General features: G+C 44.4%; 1 protein-coding gene across 7 annotated transcripts in view; it reads right to left on the bottom strand.

Annotated features, from left to right (window-relative positions):
* Dennd1a (DENN domain containing 1A) overlaps positions 1 to 24954 on the bottom strand; it is a 488183-nt gene that overhangs the window by 40958 nt on the left and 422271 nt on the right. For all 7 annotated transcript variants that reach the window (XM_051166832.1, XM_051166835.1, XM_051166833.1 and 4 more), the window contains 6 exons: positions 19334 to 19438; positions 18920 to 19007; positions 16915 to 16955; positions 14841 to 14912; positions 13504 to 13560; positions 4889 to 5020 (listed from right to left, as the gene is read on the bottom strand). In XM_051166832.1, the coding sequence (XP_051022789.1) occupies positions 4889 to 5020; positions 13504 to 13560; positions 14841 to 14912; positions 16915 to 16955; positions 18920 to 19007; positions 19334 to 19438 (495 nt within the window). The remainder of the gene's footprint in view (positions 1 to 4888; positions 5021 to 13503; positions 13561 to 14840; positions 14913 to 16914; positions 16956 to 18919; positions 19008 to 19333; positions 19439 to 24954) is intronic.

Here is a 24954-nt window from a genome sequence, read left to right as displayed (position 1 = left end):
ATTTAAATGTATGGGCATTTTGCTTGTATGTATGTCTATGTACCATGTGTATGCCTGGAGCCTATGGAGGCCAGAAATGGATGTTAGATCCTCTAGAACTAGAGGTACAGATGGTTATAAGCCTCCGTGTGAGTGCTGGGAATTGAACTCAGGTCTTTTGGAAGAGCAGCCATCACTCTAGCCTCTAAACAGCTTTTAAACTTTACATCGAAAAAGTTCATAATTCTCAATTCAAATGGAAGCAGTAGAGAGGCACATATCAAGATGTATTTTGAGGGACTGGAGAGATGTCTCAGCAGTTAAGAGCACTGACTGCTCTTCCAAAGGATCAGGGTTCAATTCTCAGCACCCACATGGCAGCTCACAACTGTCTGTCACTCCAAGATCTGACACCCTCACACTGACATATATGTAGGCAAAACATCAATGGACATAACATAAAAATAAATAAATTTTAAGAAGATGTATTTTTTGGAATCTGTACTTTGGAAAATAAGCAATTACTCATTTTATAGATCAACGAATTGTGGGAAACCTGAAGCAAGTCTGGAAGGCCTGAGAACTGGTCCTCCTACTTCTTTCTCAATGAGCCTTGGCAGCATGCACCCAGGGCTGGCAGCACGCGTCCCTGGACTCCAGCATTTGTCCAGTTCTCTAGCAGGGAGGGAAAGTTGGATATGGCTAAGAGAAGCAGAGGTGTTGCTGTTAGCTCATTCCAGCACAGCCAAACTGGTTTCTGTACCTCTTCTCTGGGAGTCTGAGAAGGGACTGGATATGCCCTCTCCTCCCTTGAGGACCTATAGATTTTCCTTGCTAGTGCTTTTGGGCAGCTCTGCCACTGTCTACTGATTCCGTGAGGAGTAACTCAGTCCTTTAAACTCTGAAGCTATGTTTTAGCAACCATTTGGCCTTAGGACTTAGGTAATATTCTCGTTTTTACTCTTTATTTCTTTCAAGTCAGCATTTCATGTAGCCCAGGCTAGACTTGAACTCCTGATCTTCTTCCTTGCATCTCCCCTCAAGTGCTAGGATTACAGGGGTCCAACATCTTTCCTAGCTTTGGTTTTCATTTAAAAGGTTTGCATTTTAGAAGTTGGAAAGATGGAACAGTGAGTAAAGGTGCTTGCTGCCCATCCTGACAACTTGTTTGATATCCAAGACTCACATGGTGGAAGGAGAGACTGATTTCTGCAAGTTGTCCTCTGACGCCCCCACCCCTCACTTCCCTCTCTCCATTTACAGGCCTGTCTCCATTATTATGCCTTACAAAGGTAAGACTGGATGCTTATCATTTTTGTTTTGCTGTTTGAGACATGTTTTCTCTATGTAGCCTTGGTTGTCCTGGACTCACTTTGTAGACAAGGCTGGCCTTGAACTCACAACGATCTACCTGCCTCTGCCTCCCTGAGTGCTAGGATTAAAGGCATGCACCACCATGCCTGGCTGCTTACTTATCTTATACATGGTGAGTGGATGAAAAAGTATGTATGCAAATAGAGACATAGTTCCAGCCTGGAAGAGAACAGTGGGCAGCTTATGAGAAACCATCTTTTCTCCCTGACAGTGGCCACTCTTGACACTGAATTTCCCTTTTGTCAGCTACACCCACCACTGCTGAGGACTGTGCAAAGGGCCTTTTGCTGCTCACCTTGTAGGATTGTGTCCATTGGGGCTGGCCTACCTAGGAACTTGCACTAGTGCAGTAATGTAGAAGGATTAACATAGCTATAACAACAGTCCTGGGTTTCACAGGACAGATAAGTGAACCTTTTGTTTATTTACCTTTGAGACAGAATATCATATGCATCCCAGGCTGGTTTCAAACTTGTGTTGTTCCTCCCTTAGCTTCCCACGGCCCAGGATTACACACAAGTATTACTGAGCCTGCTCCAGGTAGGTAAGTGGACTTGAAGCAATCCATGGGAATGTAAGCCCAGGGTGAGAATGTTTAGGGGGTTAGTAGGTATGATCTGACTGGGGTTTAGTCAGGCTGCCTGGAGTGTGGGTGTCAGGCTGTGGTGATGTGGGTCTGGGCAGGTCCTTTCAGGTATTTCAGCTCTCGAACCATAAAACAAGGCCAATGGTCCCTTCCTTCGTATGAGATGTTGTGAGGTCTGCTCCTCCACCCCAAGAAGAGAATTTACATACTGGGGCTATATGAGTAGCTCTGGTGAATCATAGGTGGACATTTAAACTTTATTACAGATGGAAAAAACTGGACTAGTATGCTAAGTCTGTGGCTTTAGAGACATCATGAGATGAGGCTACTGTTTTGGATGCATACCAGGTTCAAACTGATTAGAGAAGCATGCCAAGCCAAAAAAAAAAAAAAAAAACAAAACAAAAAAAAAAAAAACAACAAAAAAAAAAAACAAAAAAACAAAAGAACTTAGCAAACATTTAGAAAGAACCATTACAAGTCAGGCTGGCCAAAAGAACTGTACTCCTGCGACCAATGGCCCATCAGAGAAGGCCACAGGGAAGGACTGAAGGACAACCCACCAAGGGGCAAAGCTGGAAAGAATTTAAAAAATAAAAAGGAAGGGGTAGCTGTAGTTTCTCTGCCCCCCACCCCCACTCTAGCTAATCTGTCACCTAATAAGAAGGGGCCGGCACAAGTGAGCTAGCTGGCAGTTCACTTACAGCAAACTGATTAAGAATGTTCAACCAACAGCAGACTGTAGACCTTTCCAGAGAAAATAAATAGAGTGTAGACTGTATGCAAATGTGTTTGTCACTTTGACAGCACGTCTCAATTAAGGCATCTCTCGGCTGTGGGTAGGCTCTGTGGCTGCAGCTGGAAGGGAGAGCCCGCTGCATGGCTGATACTAGGGGCTTGACCTTAATCCGCATGCATGCATTAAAAAAAAATTCCTGCCTTCCTGTACACTTGCATAATGCTGGCAGCCACGTGAGGGAAGTGACAAACGGGGAAAAAAAGCCACTTTCATCCTCTCCAGTTTGCAGACCTGTGAAGGCACAGACAGCTCTTATTTCAACAGAGTTTGGGGTGGCTTTTTAATTGTTTATCCCCCGCCCGTGTGAGCACGCACACTCTTATTCTGCATTTAGCTGGGAATGACATTAAAGCATCTCTCTATTTCTTGCTGAAATGGAAAGAAGGTCTCTCTATTTCAAATAGGGCCTCCTTTTTTGTGTGTTTTGAAAATGGAATGTTTAACACCATGAAATCTCTCTCCCCCGCCTCCTCTTTCTCTGTAATGGGCTCCCAACACCAGTGAGGGCTCCTTTCATGGGCAGGTTCACATGTGCAGGAATGAGGACAAAGGAAAGCTGACTCTGGAATGCCACACTGGTGACGACCAGGGCTGCTTTCAGCAAACATGGCCAGGAACTGGGGTGAGGATTGCTTCAACAGGGCCTGGGCCTGGCAGGAGGCAGGTCTTCAGGGTGCCGACATCTGTGTGCTTTGAACAGAACGGCTGGTTAGTCAGTGCTCCTGCTTTATAGAATGTGCCAGTCTCTCAGAAGTCCCTACATGTAAGTGTAGAATTGGAAAAGGGGCAGATTTCCCCAACTGATGAGGTGTGGGCATAGCACCCGGAAAGAGTGATTTTCATGCTGCAGCCAGCTCATGCTTTACAATAACCCACAGCGGCTGTTTTGCTAGATCTTTTTTTCCCTTTTACACTTTTATTTTTCTTGTATTGTGTTTCCTTATGTATGTGGGCCGTGTGCATGTTAAGGCCCAAATGTGGAAGCCAGAGGGCACATCGAAAGAGTTGGCTTTCTCCTTCTGCCATGCAGTGGCTGGGACTGAACTCAGGTGTTCAGGCTTGGCTGCAGGCATCTTAACTGCTGAGCCACCTCAAGGGCCTGGCTCCCTCTATTTTTAAGTAGTTCAATGAATGTCTCTCAAAATAAGAACTGTTTTAAATGCAGGATTCTAGGTCCTTCCTGAGGTGAAATAGCAAACATACTTATAGTAAATAAAAGTCATACAGACTAGCTTGATCATACTTCATCTACTGAATGGCTAAAGAATAAGCTCAGTAGTACAACAGAGCTTGCTGAGCAAGCACCAGGTCCTTGGCTAGAGCCCCAACACTAGAAAAACAAACAAGCAACAACAAGAAGAAACCTTGCAAACTCTTGTTACAACTATAACTAAAGGAGCTGTGTTTCAGAATCAAAATCATACCAAAAGCGCCTGATTAAACCACACACACTGCACACAATACATTTATGTTTGAAGACTGAGGCAGCTGACTGAAGAGAGAGAGAGAAGGAAGGGTACTTAATCTTTTTGATTGAAAAAAAAATATAGCCATAGTAGGAAATGGATGAAAATTTCAATTTCTGTGAAGAGTACAATGTATTACTTAAAAGAAAAGAAATAAAATAAAATGAATAGATAATTTTTTTAAAGCACTCAGATCCTTGCAAGCAGTTTGGAAATGAGTTGGATCTCTAGAATCACAGCATGGGTTTTTACTCGAGAAGCAAAAACTCCCAATATTGATTTTCAGGAAGTACATTAATAAAGAACTCCTAATTGACTTTAAAAAAAAAAGCCTTTACATGTCGCCTTTTATTTGAAGGTGCAAAGAAGGGCCTGGGATGCCAAAGTGTTCTAATGAGATGCTTAGCTAACGACACCTTAAATGTAGAGCCTAGAAGTCAGAGGAGAGAGTGGACACTTTAAGGACTCCATTTAACGGTGGAGCTAGTGATGACAAAAGTCATGTTGTCCCCATCCAGTTTTTGAAAATTCACCTTTAAAATATGTTTATGTCAAATGCTCGACAGCTTGAAGAGCATGTAGGTGCTTTGCTGGGTGTAAACTCATGGGCTGCTCACACTCCAGCTTCTGATATAAACAAAACCAAAAGGCTCCAACAGCCCTGTGGAAGGGCAGGGCACATACCTGCCCGAAGTGGACTGTGATTGGTCTCCGGTCTTCTCCAAGTTTGGGGTCCTTGGCCTCCACTAGTGGGGATGGCATGGTCTTTGGCAGTGGCTCTTCTGCAGAGGAGGCACAGCCATTCTCGGTGATGTCCTGTAGGGGAAGGAAGGTCTGCGGTTGACACTGGGGTCTTGGCCCTTTACCCTCTCATCTCATCCCCACAAGCCAAGAGGCCTGTTAAGAATTCCCTCTAGGCTATTCTAAGCCTGATCCCTGGGAGAGGTGGAGGAAACAGACGCTAACATTAAGACACCTTCTGATACTGAAGCACCAAAGAAGCCTAACTATCTACATGAAACTGTAAACATTAATAATTTACAGTGGTGAAAAACCCTATTTAATTCTACATTCTTCTATGCCTATTTTCATTTTCACATGTTCACTTTGTCTATATGCAGACATTTAAAAATTACTTGTAATCACAGCTCATGCATAATTTTATATCCTGTTTTTCTTCAATATAAGCATCACCATGGTGCTACATAGTCATTAAAATAATAATTTTAATGGATGCATAATATTTTCATTGAGCAGACATCTATTGATTTAATAACTCATCCCATCACTATTGGGTGCTTGTTTTTTATTTTTTCCTTTCTAAATGCTAGCAAAAAATGTCACATTTTTCTTTCCTTTTATATTTTGCTTTTGTGGAAATCCCTAGGAATGAAAGCATGAGGTCAAACATACATATTTTTTAAGGCTTTTTATTCATTCTACTAAATTGCTTTCTAATTTACACCAACTACCCGCAATGGGTGTGCTATCAGTTTCACGGTACTTGTTAGCCTTATCATTTAAAAAATGTATTGCTAATTTAATAGGTGAAAAATTAGACCTCATTGTTGTTTTAATTTGCATTACTTTGATTATTTGCAAGTGTGGCCTTTTTTCTCTGTCTGCTTACTGATCACATTCCTGGCCTTCTCCTCTTCTCCTTGTATTTGTGGAAGAGCCTAAAGGACTCCCTGACCTGCAGAGTATCTACAAGACCAAGAGAATATTCTTAAGCCTAAACATTTACATTTTATTTGTGTGTTTGGTGAGTTAAGTTAAGAAAACTCCCCATGTGCAAAGGGCAGGCCATGGCTTCTTTGGCTGTGGCTGCCAGCTGAGCATTGGTGTGGGCTGGGCAAAACATGGATGTGCTCCCCTTCTGCAATAAGCATTATGTGTTTTGTTGAGGTCAAGTAAGTTGCTTAGAACAAGTCAGAGAATAAAGGTACAAAATATAACATTTAGGTTATCATTTTTCACAATTGTACATTTCTGACAATAGAATATTCCTTAAATTCTGCATGTAAGAGACTTCTGATCATTGGCCACTCTTCTTCAACTGAACTGAGAGAATCATGACGCAGAGGAAAAGTGGTAACTTAGGAACTAATTACTGTATTTTCCGGCATGTAAGACGACCCCCAACTTTAACTTTTCCAGCTAAAATACAGAATTTGGAATATACTTGCTGTGTAAGACTATCCCTCTTCTAATGTACATCCTGTGCAGCAACTCAGTCTGCAAACTCTAGATTTTAACTGGAAAAGTTAAAGTTAAAGTTAAAGTTGTGGGTCATCTTATACACTGGAAAATATGGGATGTATTAAGGAGGAGACAAAGGTAAGATCCCCGAGCCTCAGTTTCTCTATCTGTAAGTGGGGACTTTGGAGCTAGAGACAAAAGGAAATAGGTAACATAACATAGAGCATCATTAGCTAGTGAATAATCTACTGAAATGAAACACACAGCTTTTACTTTTTTAAAGACTTATTTATTATATATTCAGTGTTCTCCCTGTGTGTATGCCTGCAGAACCAGATCTCATTACAGATGGTTGTGAGCCACCATGTGGTTGCTGGGAGTTGAACTCAGAACCTCTCGAAGAGCAACCAGTGCTCTTAACCTCTGAGCCACCTCTCCAGCCCAAAATACATAGCTTTTCTATAGGTGTCTGTACACCTATATGTGTGTGTATGTGTGCATGTGTGTACAGTGTTATACATTTGCCTACCTCCTGGCTTCCTTTCCTAAGGGACCAGCTGCTGTGCAAGCCAGCCCAGAAGAGTCTCTGCTTGGTCAATGATATAGGAAGGTGATGGCCTTTTGACCTTACAGACAGGTCTTGGGTCATGTGGCCCACACTGGATTGGCCAGTCTCAGCTAAGCTAAAGCTCAGTGATGAAAGGGGCTGTTGACAGCCAATTAGAAATGGATTGTTTGGAAAGAGGCTGCTCTAAGGTGCCTGGGTCAAATGGAACAAAGTAGGGGAGGGGTTCCTTCTGTGTCAGAGAGCAACAAAAGGGCAAAAGGGGCATTTCGGGGCGTGTGCATGTGCATCTAGAGGATTAACACAGGGTGAATGAGGCCAAACAGTAACAAACTCAGTTTTGGTCCAGGAAGATAATCCCCTCCACACACATCGTGTGTGGCTGTGTGTGTGTGTGTGTGTGTGTGTGCCTGAAAAAAAAAATAGAGCTATAAAGTAACATGGTAGGAAAATATATTAACTAGAAAACTATAAAATAATTATTTTTAAAAGAACACATGGTAGTTTTGGGGGAAAGTGTCTTAGCTTAAGCTTTAAGTAAACACTGTTGTCTTCTAGCTTTATCTGTTGCATTAACTAGCTGCCTGACCTTTCAGATTCATTCACTTTCTACAACAGTTTCTTTGTTTTTACAACAGGGAGATTCCCAGTTGTTTGGCAAAGGCCCATGGAGAACAGCTTAAATGAGATGAGCTATGACGAGGCTTTGAGATAGTCCAGTCTTATGCAAACTGGATAATGGATCTGCCACCTGTATTTTTTGTTTGTTTGCTTTCCGACACAGGGCTTCTCTGTGTAGCCTTGACTGTCCTGGACTTGCTTTGTAGCCCAGGCTGGCCTGGAACTCACAGAGATCCACCAGCCTCTGCCTCCCGAGTGCTGGGATTAAAGGCGTGCGCCACCATGCCCGGCTGGATCTACCACCTGTAAAAGACACGATGCTCCCTGTGTGGGGACACCTAACTCAGTGGCTACTTTTTCAGACTCTTGATTTCCATTCTCATACTTACTTCTCACAATGATCATGAAATATATAGGATAATTCTTTCTTTATAGATGAGGCAACAGGATTCAGAAAGGATAACCTGTTCAAGACCATGGAGCTACAAAGTGGCATAACCTAAAATAAGGACGCATGACATTTAGATCTTATCACCTTCTAACAAAAGCCCAAGTGAAGGTATCAGAAATGACTTCCTCTTCCTCCTTGGAAGTCCTTCTTGCTAAACTGGTCACAGGCTACCATGCCCTATGCTATCTACTGTGAAGCGTCCCAGAACGTAAGTTCCTTGGGACCTGGGTTTTCTTGAGTCTAGCAGAGCTCTCACATATATCTGTTAAGCTGAACTAAACATTTGAAAGGAAAATGTGCCTGGGTGCCTAAAAGCAGGGTATCATTTAGTTAGAACATCTAAAGATACGAATGTTTCTATACTTTCTCACAGCTCCCCCATTGAATGTTTAGTGTCTTCACTATTTTCTCCATCTGGGGAAGGACATCTGCTTCCTTGTAGGATGCCACAGGGAGCAGAGGGGGAGGAGCTCAGGTCAAGAGAACAATGAAAACAGTGAACATCTTCATTTCTATCTACTAGCAGATACACTGCATGAGTAGGAGCCACAAGAGTGACTCTGTATTCCTTGATTAAAGACACTGTGGCCCAAGAACTGACCCATTAGCTAAGGGACTGGACATGGGTATCCTGATACCCTCTTGATAGGAAGGTAAATTGGAAGTTTACACAAAATACTGCAAGATGCGGATGCCCTGTGGTCCACTAATCCCTTTCTAGAAATGTTTTCAAATGAAGACACTTAGAAGTAACTCAGATGTCCAACAATAAAACTGATTAAAGTGTGTGTATATGTGCATTCATGTGTGTAGTATGTGTGTTTATATGGCAATACAATAAAATATATGAGCTATCCAACACAAAGACACATGGAAAAAACACATGCAAATTCTTCCTAGGAGCCACAAGGCTATGAGCAAGAAGTCTATCACCTAGTCCCAACCCTATGCAGGTCAGAGGGACCAGAGGAGAATTCTATTCCTGTTGCCTCCCCAGAGTATATGATTTTTAGAAGGCTGGGACATGTTCAGGGTATACCATGTAAAAATGCAGATGAAAAGGGACATTATTTTTCTTCTTTGATTTGCTAATTTTTCCAATAAACACAAAATTTGTTGGCAAACAAACAAACCCTTGACCCTCTAAACATCATTTAAAAAAAGCAGGACAAGGGGTGGCAGGGACAGGTGGTGCAGCTCCTTTCTGAAGGGTCATGGAGGCGGAAGACAGAACTACAACTCAAGAGGCCACCACAGGGTAGCAAATTTTTCCTAGGAACCACAAGGCTAAGAGCAAAAAGAGTACCACCAAGCCCCAACCCTCGGCAGAGCAGAATTCTCTTCCTGATACCTTCTCAGAGCACTTCCTGGAATAAAAAATATCTTGACAGCTAACCTCTACCTTTGTGGAGAAGATGGGCACACAATATGATCTTCCTCCTTGGATGAGTGTCTGTGAGTAGGCAGGGCCATAAAGTCAGGGCTGGTGAACCTGGGGAACAAAGTGGGCTATTTGGCCTTTGGAGGAGCTGGGGTCAGGCTTCCTGAGGCAGAGAAGCAGGGCCAGGCCAGGCATTCACAACTGGAGTTGGGTCCAGCACTCACAGAATGGCTAGAGCATCCCTCTCTCTGCTGGGCTAGCTGAGGTTGGCAAGGACAGGGTGGCTTTAGCCAAAGAAATATAGCTGTGTTAGAGCCACTTTCTGGAAATATCCCTCTTGCGGGTATGTGAGCAACTTAAAGGAAGGGGGTCCCATAGCATTTGGGTAGACTGTCTGTTTTAGGTATGAGGCCAAAGAAATGGAGAGGATGTACTCTCATTTATGGACTTGCTACTAAGTACTACTGCTTAAAACACCTTCCTAGTTTACAGATGAGGAAAACAAAGAGGGCTGGTAATGCCCCCAGGCCGTTACTATTGTAACAGTTACTGTCCTACACAACCAGACTCAATCTCCTGGTTGGCCCCAGAAGTCCAAATGCCACATCCCCATGAAAGGACACTGGAGGTGTGTATGGCCAAGGCCAGCACCTTCTCATTTTCTGTGAGAGAACCTATTTTCACTTTGAGATTTGTGTTGTACCTGTCTTTTCCCAGCCTGCTTCCCACAACAGCAAACATAAATTAAAATATGAATATTAATATCAAACTAGTAGCCAAAATTGGAGTTTTGCTGATTGAGGCTGCAGCATATTTTAATGTGTTTAAAGACAGAGAGCTGACAGTTGTGTGATACAGTGTGAAATGTCTGTTTGGTAAGAGTCTACCTGTCCCCCCCCCCCCCATGCTTGCTCATGCCCTTCATTGCAATTGTAAGCATTTAGTTAGAAAGTCAAGCCAACTGTGAATTTGCTCCTTTCAATCACAGACACTAATCAAGCTCAACTTGATGGTTAAAGAGCAGTGATTTAGAAACTTTCCAAATGGCTACAAAATGGGCCTATTTGGTTAAAGCATTTTGATACTAAAGAAAAAAAAAATCAGGGATTCCTTAAGGGCACATGGATCTTGGATTTGCGAAATTTCCCAATAAACATGGAATTTGTTGGCAAATGGAAAAAAAAAATACTTGACCTTCTAAATGTCATTAAAAAAAGCAAAACAAGGGGCTGCAGGGATGGGTGGGCCAACTCCTTCCTGAAGGGTCACACAGGAGGAAGACAGAGTTCCGTTGGGTGGCAAATTATTAGCGCTCCCTATGGGTGAAGAGGAAGCCTGTTGCACCCGCTGGATTTAAAGTGGCATTTTCTGGACAGCCTGAACCAGGGGAGCAGAATGCGATTTGTTGATGTTCTTCTGTAGGTCAGGCCTGGTGAGGGCATGCTCCCAGGAAGTGCCACTGTCTTCCTTAGGAAGCCATGGCTGGAATCCCTGTCATTTCTCCTTCTTTCTAACTGTGCAGTCAAACCTCAAAGAAGGCCAAGCTATAGCAGAACTTGGCCACTTTGTTCCATTTATCCAGAGAAATAGGTTTTCCATGTTTCTTTTTTTGTTCCAGGCCTGAAGCAGAGCAGACATGGAATAAAGCCACACTATAGGATCTATGAACAATCACTTGCCAATGGTCACAGATACCCTGAAAGCTATTTCAGAGGCTTTGAAAAATCTATAGCACAGATGAACAAGGGATAGAAAAGGGGCCTTGCTCAGCCATATTAGAGATGGACCCTATACACACCATGGTGACCTCTCTACAGGTCAACCCCACGTTCTCTATTTGCAGTTCAAATCCAAGGCAAGAACAAAGAGGGTAAGATTGGGTTCTTGGTTATGTGTGTGAGGTCACCATTGCTATGTAGAGTTAGGGGAGGCCAGGTGGCCACTCAGTGCATTAGAAAACTGGGTCTGGCAACTGCTTCAATTTCATAGCAGAAACAAAACTTGCAATGTCTGTGTTAGGTGTATTCGGGGAGCCACAGAGACAGGTTCTATGTTGCATGAAGAGGGCAGGTCTTGGAAGGGAGAGAAAAAAGGCCAAAGAAATATTTTCCACTATAGTGAGATAGGTCACGCGAAGCCAAATCCTAAATTAGCTCAAGAAAGAAAGCTAGAGAGCACCAGAGACCAGGGGCCTGTATGCACTGAACAATCCTGGGGTTTCAATTACAAAACAGCTCTTCTAAGAACAACTGCAAAATATCAAGTCTGTGGAAATCTGTAAGAGCCAAGGGGGAAAAAGTGAAAATTGAAAAGGGTGCACTAATAGATCTGTCAACAGTCCAATGGTGACAAGTCACATTTCTATAAAATGCCTTCACCATTTGTGTCACCTGAGATGCACTGACACTCTGTATAGAACATTATCTCCTGAAGCTATTCTTGAAAAGACTGGTGTGGGTTGAGGAGAGAGAAGGGGAGGGAAAGAAAATCAGCTTTAGATTCTATGAAGGAGTGGAAAGGTGCAGTGTGTCAAGGAACACGACCTAGATTGTGTAAATGAGCCTTTGGGTAAACACATGAAAAAAACTGAACTTCACTAGCTGCTGTGGAAAGACTGTGTGGTGGGAAGGAACTCTCTGGAGGGCAGGCTCTGGCTTCATAGTCAGCAGAAGCAAGGAGACCCACGAGGCCGTTTGTCTGGCGCATGAGGAGGGACCCTGCCTTTGCTTATTTCAGCGATACACTAACCAACCACAGTCTACCATTTAGACACTGGGGGAAGCCCCTCCAGTTCATTTCCACGTGACTGACACAGGAGATGAAAAGGTATGATGAGTGACTCAAATAACACCCATGTAAAGAGTCCCACCTGCCAATATCTGCCAGGGTGAACAGACTGGCACGGGGGCTGCGTGGATTTGTGTTACAGGGTTTGTATCGCAGGATGAGAACCTCAGCTGTTAAGCATTTACTGTCAGCCGAAGCTAGGAATTTAAATGCTTAGTCAGAGCAAATTATTTTCCAATTAAAAGAAAGGAATCAATTCCTTCGACCCATTTCAAGTTAATGAGGATTTTTCTGACTTCATAAAGTTGAAACTGCTTTCAATTAAAAACAAAAACAAAAACAAACTGCTAAGATAGTGGTACATTTAGGGGTGTGGGGAAAATGATCCTAGACATGTTTTACAAAAGAAAACACACGTCTGGTGAAAGCGTGGGTAGTACAGAGTGGAAGCATTCTGACAGTGGAGGTCAACAGAGCTGAAATCTAATCCTGTTTTTGCCAGGCTCACAAACTGTGGCCTTGGGCAAATTACTTCACCTGTGAACCAGTCTTTTCACTCACACTTTGTTCTATGGATTTGGGGTGACAGTTCTAGTCTGGTCCATCTTTAACAAAGAGTGGCAACCACAATATCAAAGGTCATGTTGCAATAGTGTTGTCTCTTCCCCCCCCCCTCAAGCTCTGGTCACCTTGCTATACCCCTCAGGGACTCAGGTTGGGGAAATCTCGGCCACAGTGACTACATATAATTTTTCTGATGGACCACAGAGACAATTAGAGCCTCTGTTTGCCTGCATGTACCTTAGATATAGGCTAGGCTACTCTTGCTCTGTGCAGTGTCTTTGTGTGTGTTTATGTGGGGACCATGTGTGTGCTAGAAACGGTGGTCATTTCTTTGGCCATGCTTTTGGGTTTAAGTTATGACCTTGGGCAGAGGGCGGCTGTAGGAATGGAGCGATAGTGTGGTGGTAGGGAATATGAATGAATGAGCCAATTTTGCTGGGCACTTGCAAACCCCAGGCCTGGTGGGGGCAGTGTGGGAGACAGTGGTAACTCTGAACTCACTTGCCTTTGTGGGTTTAAGCCCACAAGGAGTCTTAATGTTATTTGAAGACAATTTTTTGTCTGTGAATATTTATAACAGTGTGAAACTCCCGGACAGCTGGTAATGCATTTTGAAGTGTGCTAACAACACTGTATCAAACAGCCCTCTATTGATCACATCCCACTTTTTTTGTGGCCACGCATTTCATACACGGTGCTTATACATTTTGAATAAGAACTTCAAGTACCTTTTGCTTCAAGCGGTTTTTCACCTCCTTTATTCCCATTTTTGCATGATCTTTTGCCTGCATGAAAAATTAATTTAAGTTAAGATTCCCTTTCTGTTTCCAGCAGGGTTTATGCTTGATTTCAGTCCACAATGAATCACCTTCTCTGATTACTAGAAAAATGAAGGAAAATGGGATCATCAAGTTGAAAATATAATGGCTGTGAAAACAAATACAAAGGTAAAAGGTTAAAAAAAATCCCTTAAAGGCTCTTGCAGGGATTTCATTTTCTGCATTTTGATGGCAAAGACTTCTTTTTCCTCTTTCCCTTCCCAAGCTTTTCTTCTGTTCTCTATAATTATTTCTCTCAGCAGCTTGGTGACAGCTACCAGTAAAAGAACAGCAGCTTTACCGGCCACAAGACTCAGAACCCCACTATACATTACCAAGGCAGGGCCTCAGGGTCAATCTCCTTTCCAGGTTGAGGGTTAAAACAAAACAGCAATTGCCAGGTTTTTATAGTGCCACTTCCTAAATTTCATTTTAGAAGACACCTTGGCTTCTATTTTCTGTCAGTTTTGACCTGTGCATCTCTGTTGGTAGCCACCCATTCAGTATAGGAACTAGAGCTTAAGGCAGAAAGTACTAGCACAACTAAAAACGAAAATAAAACAAAACCACTCCATGTATGTGGTTCAGAGTCAAATGAGCAAGTAGAAAAAAGCACAAGAACAAATACTTGAGGCTTGTGAGAGACAGAGTACCAGGAACTGACAGATGTCCTGTTTTCACTCTGTGGTGGGCAGGAGTCTCACAAAACACTTCCTACAGGGCAGTGGTAAGAGAGAGGATGAAGAATTCGGGACAGAACTGAGGGAGGTCTCCCCACTGTGCACACAGTCATGCTTGTAAAACAGAGGCCCTCCCAATCCCCTGGACTTTACACTCAACATATATAACCATACATGTTACCTGCCATGGGGAGGTCATAAAACAGCAATGCCAAGCAATTCTCAGAACACTGAGACTGCTAAGAAACAGCATGGCCACCCTTTGGTCACTTCTGCAATCAAGGCATTGACACACTAGAGAGTCAGGTTGTATTGGGCATAGTGGCACACATTTTTAATTCCAGCACTTGGGAGGCAAATACAGGGGGATTTCTTTAAGTTTGAGACCAGCCTGGTCTACAGAGTGAGTTTCAGGACAGCCAGAGCTACATAGTGAGAGACTGTCTCAAAAAACAAAATAAAAGAACCCCCCAAACCAACCCCCGCAAACTCAAAACCAATCAAACATAAAAGTCAGGTATCGTGAAGGAACCCATCCATGGTTTCCAGACTGCGACCAGTACTTACAAACTTGTAGACAGTCTTCATGGCTGGGTTAGCTTTTGTTTTTACAGTATTCAGAATCGCTCCACTTCCTTTCTGTAATAAAAATGTCAATCAGCAATGTGGGCTGAAGGGAGAGTGGGCCAGCACCAACAAAGAGTGCTTCTCTTTAATCAAGCCAGACAACATTTCCAGAGCATGTGACATGAGAAGAGAAGCAGGCCCAGGTGGCTACTGGGGTCAGTTAGGGCTATAGCAGACTCACTCTGTGTGTGCGTGCACATGTGTGGGAACCGAGGAAGAGACATGTGATAACTAGTCAAAGGAAGACAGTAGGCTCCTGTCAGTACCTGCTCCTGTCTATGCTTTCTGAGGCAAGGGTTTCCTTATGGTCACCAGAAACTCTTTAGAGAATTTCTAGTTACCATAGATAGTGTTCTGTTATATTTTGTAACTGTGAACTACTTAGTTAACTCCATGTCAGGGAAGAAAACAAGGTCCTGGTCAACCAAGACCTTCTGGCAATATGGTTCATCATTTTCTGTGGGGAGCATGGGAGGAAGATATGGAGGAAGGCTTTCCACTGCTTAGGAGGCAGCTAAGTGAGCTCAAGTACACAGGCCATTTCTACCCTGGTAGCTTGTTGTAAGGCTGTAAGGGCCCTGAGCCAAGGGGTGTCTCATTGAAGACCACCAGGCTTTGTGTGTATGGGGGAGGGGCAGAGCAGGGTAAATGAGCCAATATGGATGTTAAGAGTCACACTGCTTACATACAAGGAGTTTGGAGAGCAGAAGACTGGGGAGGGCCTCAGGACAGAAAGCATTTGACCTAGACCATGGAGGATGAGTACAGGCTGATGTGGAGCACACAGTAGGATAGGAATGTTCTTGGAGTAGGAAACAAAGGACAGAAGTTGGGAGCTATGGGTATGCTCTGAGAGGGACAGGGGTTCTTGACCTACGGTGGAAATGAGGCTGGGAAGCCAGATGGGGTGGCTTGGACCCAGGGGATCACGTTTCTGGAGGACTTTTAATCAAATGTGTCATATAAGAGACGACAGTAGGCATTGACTTTAATTTTTAGCAGATTTTTGGTAACTGTTTGCCTTCAAGACTTTGAGTTTTAGTGACAAACATCACAGTTTGACCTAGAAAGCATCCTATGTTGTAGGACAATAGGAAAATTTCACCCACTCATCTATTCCATGCTGCCTTCCAAAATTACTCAGAACACTGTTTAAAGGGTCCTTTGGAGTACTGAAACTCCCTTTATCAATCAGTCAACAGGTCCTTATTGCTTGCCTCTGATGTGCCAAGTGCTGTGTTTGGCCATCCAAGAACAAAGGCAGTCTTTCATGGGGGAGCTGCTTACTCTGGCCAACTGCAGCCACTTCCAGGGGACCTGCCTTGGCAGCAGCTGCGGTTGGCCTGGAGCAGGAGAGAACACTTATCACATTATGCTGGAGTTGCCTGTTTACGTGCCTACCTCCCTAATGAGATGGGGAACTCGCCCAGGGCAGGATCTGCCCCCCTCTGGATTCTCAGAGGCCAGCTGTCTGTGGCACACAGTAGGCCTTGAATACACACTCATTAGAAAATCATGGAAAAGTCAGGCAAAATTTGAGCTCCTTAGAAGCCACGGGAGCCCTGAGCATCTGGCTCCCAATTCAACAAGACATTTTTCACAGTAGCAGTAAGAGAGTGAAGAAAAGTCTCCCAGATATGTGTTTTCCATTTTCCCAGGAGCCTTGCTGTGAAAGACACTGCAGCATAGCAAGAAAGACACATCTTTGGCTTTCCTGTGAAAATGACAACTGGCCATGAAAGGAAATGTTCTAGAACAATACTTACTTCACTCTACAGGCCTTGGCTGGCCTCAAGAGGAGCAAGCCTTGCCTGCCTCATTCCACCCCCCACCCCCCCACTAAATTAAGGGAGACTGTCTCCTTCTAGGTGGCCTGGCATTAAGACACAAGCATCTTCAGTTGAGAGAAAGGCATGTCCCATGCCTTGAGGCAGCTTTGTAGGTGGCCACAGAGTCTAGAGGCTGCCAGGAGGCCACAAAGGAAACCAGGTGGCTCTAAGTGGGGCACACTTACCCGGACTGTGGACAGCCACTGATGGTACAGTTTATCACTGCCTAGGGGAAGAGAAGTGAGAGATGCTGTCATTTAAAGATGTCTTTAACTTGTCTTCATGCGGACTGGTAAGCTCACAATCTAGAGAAAGGCTAGGAGACCTCTGTGTCCCACTCTCTGAAACATGTGGCAGTGAGTCAGGCCACAGGTTTTCATTCTCAGGGAGTTTTTGTATCATGGCCCACTGTGCAAAGCTCTCCTTCCTGTGCTACCAGTTGCACAGCCCCACAACTTGACTAGCTTGGGCTCTTGAGCAATCTGTCTGTCCATCCTTAAGACATAAAAATGTGCTTCCTTCTTCTGGCCACCATACCCTGCCATCTGCATCAGAGTGAACTGAACAGGCAGCTAAAATGTCATATTCTCTGGAAGCTTCTTTCTCTTCTTTCCATTGATTTTTTTTGGTGTGTGTGTGTAAGAGTGTCATGTAGTTCGTGTTGGCCTCCAGCTTTCTATGTTATCCAAGATGACCTTGAAATTCTGATCCTCCTGGTACAATGCATGTTTATGTGGCACTGGGGCTTGAGCCTAGGACATTATGTATGCTAGGGAAGCGCTCTACCTGCTCCAGCCTTCTTCTTCCCTGAGAACAGCCCTCTAGCTTAGGTCACATCTATATTCTGTGACGTGCCAGAGCGGAATGACTCAGTATAGAAACCCTGTGGACACACAAGCTACCTTTGATACATTTGCCTGGTGACAGGAATTGTGAGTGAGCCCTGTTCGTTGTAGCCTGAGGGTCAAGTAGGTCTCACCAGGAGACTTTATTTAGCAATATACAGAGTGCATGTCCCAGAACTCCTCTCCCATGGTCAGAACCTGCTTCTTCATTAAGCTCTTGAATGGTGCAGTGAGAGTTAACAGAGCACCATGCCAACAACACACACTTCAGCCTTTCTCATCCTTCACTGGCGTAACTTGTGTGTGTCTTAGTCATGCATCTCTCTCCCTGAGGACCAAAGCTGGTGCTCACACTGCTTACTCAGTTCCGGGTGCAGTGTTCGGGGGATGCTTGTCAACAGTCTGCCGTGACTGTCCAGAGACTCTGCACTGGCTTTAAAATTGTGGTATGGACTGCTTGGACCTGTAAAACAGGTGGATGTGAAGCTGCCTCTGTGAGTCTGGGTATGTTTCAAGGTCATCAGCACAGCCAGAGTAGACAGGCTCAGTAGTAGGAGGGTACATTATTCCACTCTGAAGACTGAAACTACACGCATTGCTATCTCTGCCATCAAAGACCGAACCGATGGCCAGACTGGGACTCAGGAGATGCTCATTACTGACACCTCCCAGTGCTCTAGAGGCTTCCCTTGAAAAATGAGAGGATGATCCTTCTGAGGCTGGCCACCCAGCCATGAGGTTCACATTTTATTCATTTACTTGTTTGTTTGAGAAAGGTTCTCACTGTACTGCCCAGGCTGCTCCCAACTCCTAGGCTCAAGTGATCCCCTGTCTCAGACTCCTGATGGCTAGGACTGCACATCACTGCAGCTGGCTTGATAATGTTCACACTGTACAGAAACATGTGCTAAGCACTGACCCTATGGCAGGGACTGTTTTGGGGTGACTTACTTCCTCACTACAGAAGCCCTGGGAGGTCATCTGTGGCACTGCCAGTGCGTAAGCAGGAGAGCATTGGCTGGAAAGGGAAATGCCTTGGTCCAGGTTTCACAGCTAGCAATGAGGCAGGGGTCCCATTTGAGCTCAGCTCTCCTACTTCAGAATCTGGTAAGTGACCCTTGCATCATGCTGATCATGACACTTTGCCAGACTTTTCTACCCAAGGGAAGCAACTGCTCTGGGATCAGAGGCTTCACATGGGCAAGCTTTGTGCATCCTGTCAGAAAACGAGGAATTTGCCAACTCTTCCAAGTCAGTCTCCTCCCTCCATCTCCTGTAGAAGGAAAAAAAAAAAAAAAAAAAAAAAAAGTCCTCTGTATCAGGAGGGCCGCAGGCAGCTTCTTACCAGCATATTCGCCCATGTTGATCTCCTCCTCAAAGACATCACTGAAACCTTCGCCGGAATTGAGAAGGTCTAGTCGGCCATCAATAAACTGGAAAGAGAAAAAGCAAATGCACCACAGTTTGTCTATAGACAAGGGAGCAATCCAACTAGGCACTGTGGTATATGCCAAAACCAGCCCAGCTTTTCAAGATGGGAAAGGCTCTTTGGAAACCAAAAGTCTCTTGAAAATGCTGGTTGTGTGTTTCTAACTCAAAAAATGGCAAGCCAAGGACCTGTCTGGCACCTGATGCCCTTTTTACAAAAATTCTCCCCTGCGCCCCGGTCCTCTGCAGGCCTGTCCCCTCCCTCCCCTCACTCTTAGTGCCTAAGGTAGAACACTAGGGACCTGGCACAGGCCTGAGGGAGGCTGGGCACCTGTTTGAAGAGCTGCAACTGTGTGGCATTCTGTAGGAACTGCCTCATGGCTCCAGAGCGGTAGTGGGACACGAAGGCTTCCTCACTGAAGGTGATGGGTTCTTCCTGGGAAGTGGAGAAACGTGATGGTCAGAGGCAGGGACCCCACATCTGCTACTCCTTTACTCCTTACTACAGAATCTGTGATCATCATTCTAGTTTATGGCGAGGAAGCTATTTTAGGAAGTGAGAATCATATGCCAGGTCAGAAAGAGAGGCTAGTGGCAGGGTGGGCAGCCAAGCTCAGCTGTGCAGCCCCACTCACCCCTTCCCTATTAACGACAATTGCAACCTATGGTAAGTTAGTGCTGTGCCTGGCAGTGTGATGATTTCCAAACTTTCCCTTCCATAGTTAAGGGTGGTGCCCTGATGTCAGTCAGCACCTCATGCTGAAGGGGCCCTGCTAAGGCAGAGCTGAATCTTTCAGAGCTGGGGCAGAAGGTGGCACTGTGCTTTCTTTGTTGGTGGCCTTTTCTCAGGTACCAACTATGGAAAATCGTTTTAAACTCATTTACGAAATGATTATTTTGTTTGTTTTTGAGACAGGGTCTTGCTGTGCAGTTCAGGCAGGCACTGAGCTTGTGAGCCTCCAGCCCCAATCTTCCAAGTGTTAGGGTTACAGGCATGTTCCACCATGCCTACCACACTGGCCTCACCTCTATCAAGTTATATTTTACGAAATACTGGCTAATCAAAAGTATAATTTACTACCTGCACAAATTTGTGTTTAAGCTGTTTGATGAATAAGTTTTTGTCCACAAAGTATGTTTTGAGTCAAGAATATGATGCCCCCAGTTTTAAAACAAACAACCAAATAACCGCGGCCTATGTTGTCAACGCCTTGCTCGTTCTTTGAACTCCTTTGCAGTACTTGTGTATGCAGACATGCTTTTAATTTTGGTTTGCATTCCTGCTTCTGAAAGATCTGACTTTTACATCTCGAGCAGTGTTAAGGGCACCCCCTCCTTTCACGGACTTGGTGGCAAACACAAAGATGATTGAAGCTCTGCTTTTATCCTGTTTTAATGAGTTACGTGTTAAATTTGCTGTCTGGCTCCTATAAGTTCCAAGAACTTCTGCTTCAATTTAGTCAATATTAAGTCAGCAACTGGGCAGCCTTGCTCAGGTTGCAAGGATGGCCCAGAAATATGAGAATGGGGGAAATGTGTTTGTATATAGTTCAGCCCGCCCTAGATTCACAAAGGACCTGAGGCAGTTTATGCAAGCATCTATGACAACAAATAAGAAAACTGATTGCTGAGAAACACAGACATGGTGAGATGATTTAGAAACAGTTCTTGGATGAGCTGCTTCTCAGTTTCTCAGCTTCAGTTATAGAAGTATTCTGGCTGCTGAGGCAAGGGGAACACTGCAGACTGAGCTGCACCTGAGAGAAGTCAGCCCCTAGCTCCCGGGGAAGGAGCTGCAGCTGCTCACAGCACATTGGCAAGGGTGGTAGGTCCCAACCTCTGCATGTCTTTCTCCTCACTGTTGGGCCCACAAAGGGCAATATTCTCTCTGGGTGATTTTACACATACTGATGACTTTGACACCAGTCCAAAACCTTGCTAGGCCTCTAAAATGTGTCTTGATTTACATCAGGCACCTAAAACTTACTGCCTGCACTCTCAGTTATGGGATGTTATCTCCATTCAAATCAGTGCCTCCTTCTTTTTCTTGGTTGTCAGAGACTCACTCATGCACAGTTGACCCGTCAGACTTCCAGTGACTTTCCCATCCAGTCTGGGAGATATTTCACACATTCACTCACTGTTCGACAGCCATGACCTTGGCACAGGCACAGACTGCTATGCTGGGGGCTCATCCTCATGCTCTGTCCTATTTCACTCATTCTGGTCCATATCAATTCTGGCCAAAGTTCAATCATGACACCATCCTACTCAAAAATCCTGGCTCCCCAGGTACTGCCTTCATGTGATGACTGGATTTTTGTCCCTTCTACTGTGTTCTCTGTGAGCAGACACACTTGTTTGCATAATTTTGCACACCTCACAATGTGTGTGACACACACAAGGGTCTTGTGTGGGAGAAGATGGGGAAACTGTGGCCAGACCAGCAGTCCTTCAGACAGACCCTCTGAGTCTCTGTGTCTATTCTTCCACATCTGTTGTTCCAAAGGTATTTTCTGATCACATGCCACATGTCCATCATATTTATCCTTCCTTCCTCCCACCCTCCCTTCCACAGTTCTTTTCTTTTGGCATGGGCTCAGGCTTGGGTGTGGCAGTACCTCATCCTTGCTTGGTGCTACCAGGCATCGTTACCCTTAGTGCTAGAACAGTCTTTCCCAGTGTCCTCTCTGACAAGGAGCCTGGGAGGGCAAGTCTCTGCTGAACATATCTCCACAGTCCCTGGGGACAGTGAAGAGCCTGTGTCCTAGTTAGAAGTGGAGGGATGTGAGTTAAACCACAGAATTAGTTCAACCCTGGATTCTGCCACAGGACTTGTAGCCTCAGTGTGACACAGACCCTGCTTGGCCTGATGATGAACTCTGAGGGCACTATGCAGGGTGGGAGGGTGCTGTGTTCAGGGTGGAGGGTGTTAGAGCTGCTCAGATTAGCTGTTCACTTGTACCTGGAGCCTTGGCACAGCATCACCAGGAGTTTGCTTAAAGTGATGAATTCAAGAACGCTTGCAACTGGATTTGTGTATGAGGCTAGCCTGAGGTAGGGTTTAGCTGCAGGAGACTCTCACTTTGCAGGAGACATGATATTTGGGTGTCTTCCACCCTACCCCCAGAAAGAGTTTCTCTGTGTAGCATTGGCTGTCCTGAACTTGCTTTGTCAACCAGGCTGGCCTCGAACTCACAGAGATCCACCTACCTCTGCCTCCACCATGCCTGGCTATTTTGGGTATCTTATCCACTCATTGGAGGTGGCATCCCCCTGGATCATATATCTATGCCATAAAGATTGAGAAAAGGACATAGGTATGGATGGGAAACCCCCAACAGGGTTTTCTCTGAGATCATCTTAAAAATATCAGTGGTCTCAGGCATGGAAGCAAATACTGCCAAAGGGAAATGGACAGTCACCCAGAGTCAAGTAGGGAGGGCTCATTTTCTGGAGTGACTCTTCTTCCAAGATACAATGGGTGCCTATAGATGTACCATTAATGTGTCTAAGAATGTACAGCACAAAGGTCTCTTCATCAAACATTTAGGATGCAGAACACCAGCCCTTCTGGGGATAAGCAGGACTCGGCAAAGACTCCTGCCATAGGACCAGGGTTAACACACAGAGCTCAGACCCTCTGCTTCGCACACCCATGTCCTATTGCTGTCATGGCGACCCACACTCCACTCTTCAATAGACTGCAGAACAGTGTCTTGTTAATTTTCTCCTTTACAAAAACTGCAAGCATTGCTGGTTTAGTTCTCTTATTTGATTGATTAAACCTTTTGTCTTCTTAGGTGACACTGTAGGCGCTGGGGCAACCTGCTGATGGCAATGTTAATTCCAGGGAGTCAGGCCGTGAGCATTTGCGCTTAGATGGCATTAGTGGAGAGTTTTCCATCTCTGACCCCAAGGACAGTAAAACACAGCTGCTCAACCCCATCAAGGACTCTGTTACAAAAAGACAAGTTTTCCCTCTTGGATTATCTTCTTGACATATGGAATCAATCGAAAACTCCATCACTAATGAGTTGAATCTTTGTTAGCAGGTGAAGCCCGTGACTCCAAAGGTTTGAATCTTCCAGAAATAATGGCTTCATCCACACAGCATCTTCAGTGCTGGTGTGAAAATACAACCCCCACCAGGTTCTTCAAACAACTTTCTTTGTCCTGTTGACTCCTCTGTTCCTTAAAAAATTTAATTGTTATAAAAACTCTACTTTTACTATATGATTATAAGACAAAAAGACGACTATCCTCTTTACAAACTGTTTCAAATTTAAAACAAGTCATTTTTGGAAGACTCCTACATTTAATCAAACATTCTACAAAATAGCTCTTAGAAGCCAGGTTCTGTGTAAGAATAATAATTAAAAAAATACAGGTCCTAAAAATACTAGGTACAAGGTGGGAAGTATATTGAAAGTATAGCTCATATAGGAATGGGAGACTATTCTGTCCATGGCAACATTATTTGTGTGTGTGTGTGTTTATGTGTGTGGGCCTGTGATTCTCTGTGTGTATAGAAGGTTGACATTAGGCATCCCCCGCAATGACTTTCCACCTTATTCTTAAAATAGCTTATGTGTACAGGAGTGAGTATGTGCAATAGTGTTGTTCATAGGTCAGTGGACAACCTTTGGGAGTTCTTTCCTTTCACTGTGTGGGTCATGGGGACTGAAACCAGGTAACAGCCTTGGTTGCAAGTGCCTTTACCTGTTTAGCCATCTTTCTGGCTCTTCTCCACCTTACTTTCTAAGACACTGTCTGTCATCAAACCTGTAGCTTGCTGCTTCAGCTAGACTGGCTGGCTGACAGGCTCTCAGATCCTGCTGTGTCTGCCTTCCAGCCCTGGGATTACAGGGATATGGCCAGGCCTTTCTTTTATGTGAGTGCTAGGAACCCAAACTCAGGTCTTCATGCTTGAGCAGGAGGTGCTTTACCCGTTAAGTCAAAATGTGGTATTTCTATACGTTACATATGCCATAAAAAGGAATCTGATATGTTTAGCATGGTTTTACCTCGACAATACTATGTTAACTCAAATAAAATAGTCAAAAGATTGGTAATGTTTTTGTTTGTTTTGTTTTGTTTTTCAAGACAGGGTTTCTCTGTGTAGCCTTGACTGTCCTGGACTCACTTTGTAGACCAGGCTGCACTTGAACTCACAGTAATCCGCCTGCCTCTGCCTCCCGAGTGCTGGGATTAAAGGTGTGCGCCACCACGTTCGTTTTAAGATTAGTAATTCTAAGTGATCAAATTCATATATAGAGAGGACTAGAATGGTGGCTTCTGGCAGTTGAGGAACTGTTTAATGGTGGAGGGTTTCAGATTTAGAAGATGACAAAGTTTGGGAGATAGATTTGGTTGCATGCCAGAGTAAATGTACTGAAGGGCAAAGCACTGCATGTATAAAATGGTTAAGATGGGCAATTTTACAATAAAAAATTTAAATTACAATAAAAAACAACAGAACATGGTAGAGTAGGTGATTGTTTATTTTGTATTGGCTTGAAATTTTCCATAATAGAAAGCCAACTACTTCAAAGGAATCCTGTTTGCAGGAGGAGTGGGTGTGTGCAATAGTGTGCATAAGTCAAGTTTAGGAAACAGACAAGCACAGTGTGGCAGTGCGCCTGGCAGCCAGAGGACTGGGATTGATTTCGCTAAGGGCACCTTTACAAAAACCTTGAAACTGTGGATTTAGTCTCTATAAGGCAACTCAACATGGTGAAGAGTGAACCTGTCCTGGAGTCAAAAGGCTTGTCCTTGAACCCTGACTCAGCTGTCAGCCCTGTACTGTCTGGCAACTCATCCTGTCTTTCATCATTGGTAATAACTGCAATGAGACCTCACAGTGTCAGTGTGAGGTTCACAGTAGATGATCACAGATGGATGATCCCACATTAAATTTCTCACAAATAATAGTCTTCCTTAAGGGCAGAG

This window comes from Acomys russatus, chromosome 24 (assembly GCF_903995435.1).
Source record: "Acomys russatus chromosome 24, mAcoRus1.1, whole genome shotgun sequence".
Classification (NCBI taxonomy): Eukaryota; Metazoa; Chordata; class Mammalia; order Rodentia; family Muridae; genus Acomys; species Acomys russatus.
The sequence above is the reverse complement of the archived record's forward strand: the minus strand, read 5'-3'. Positions and strand labels throughout refer to the sequence as shown.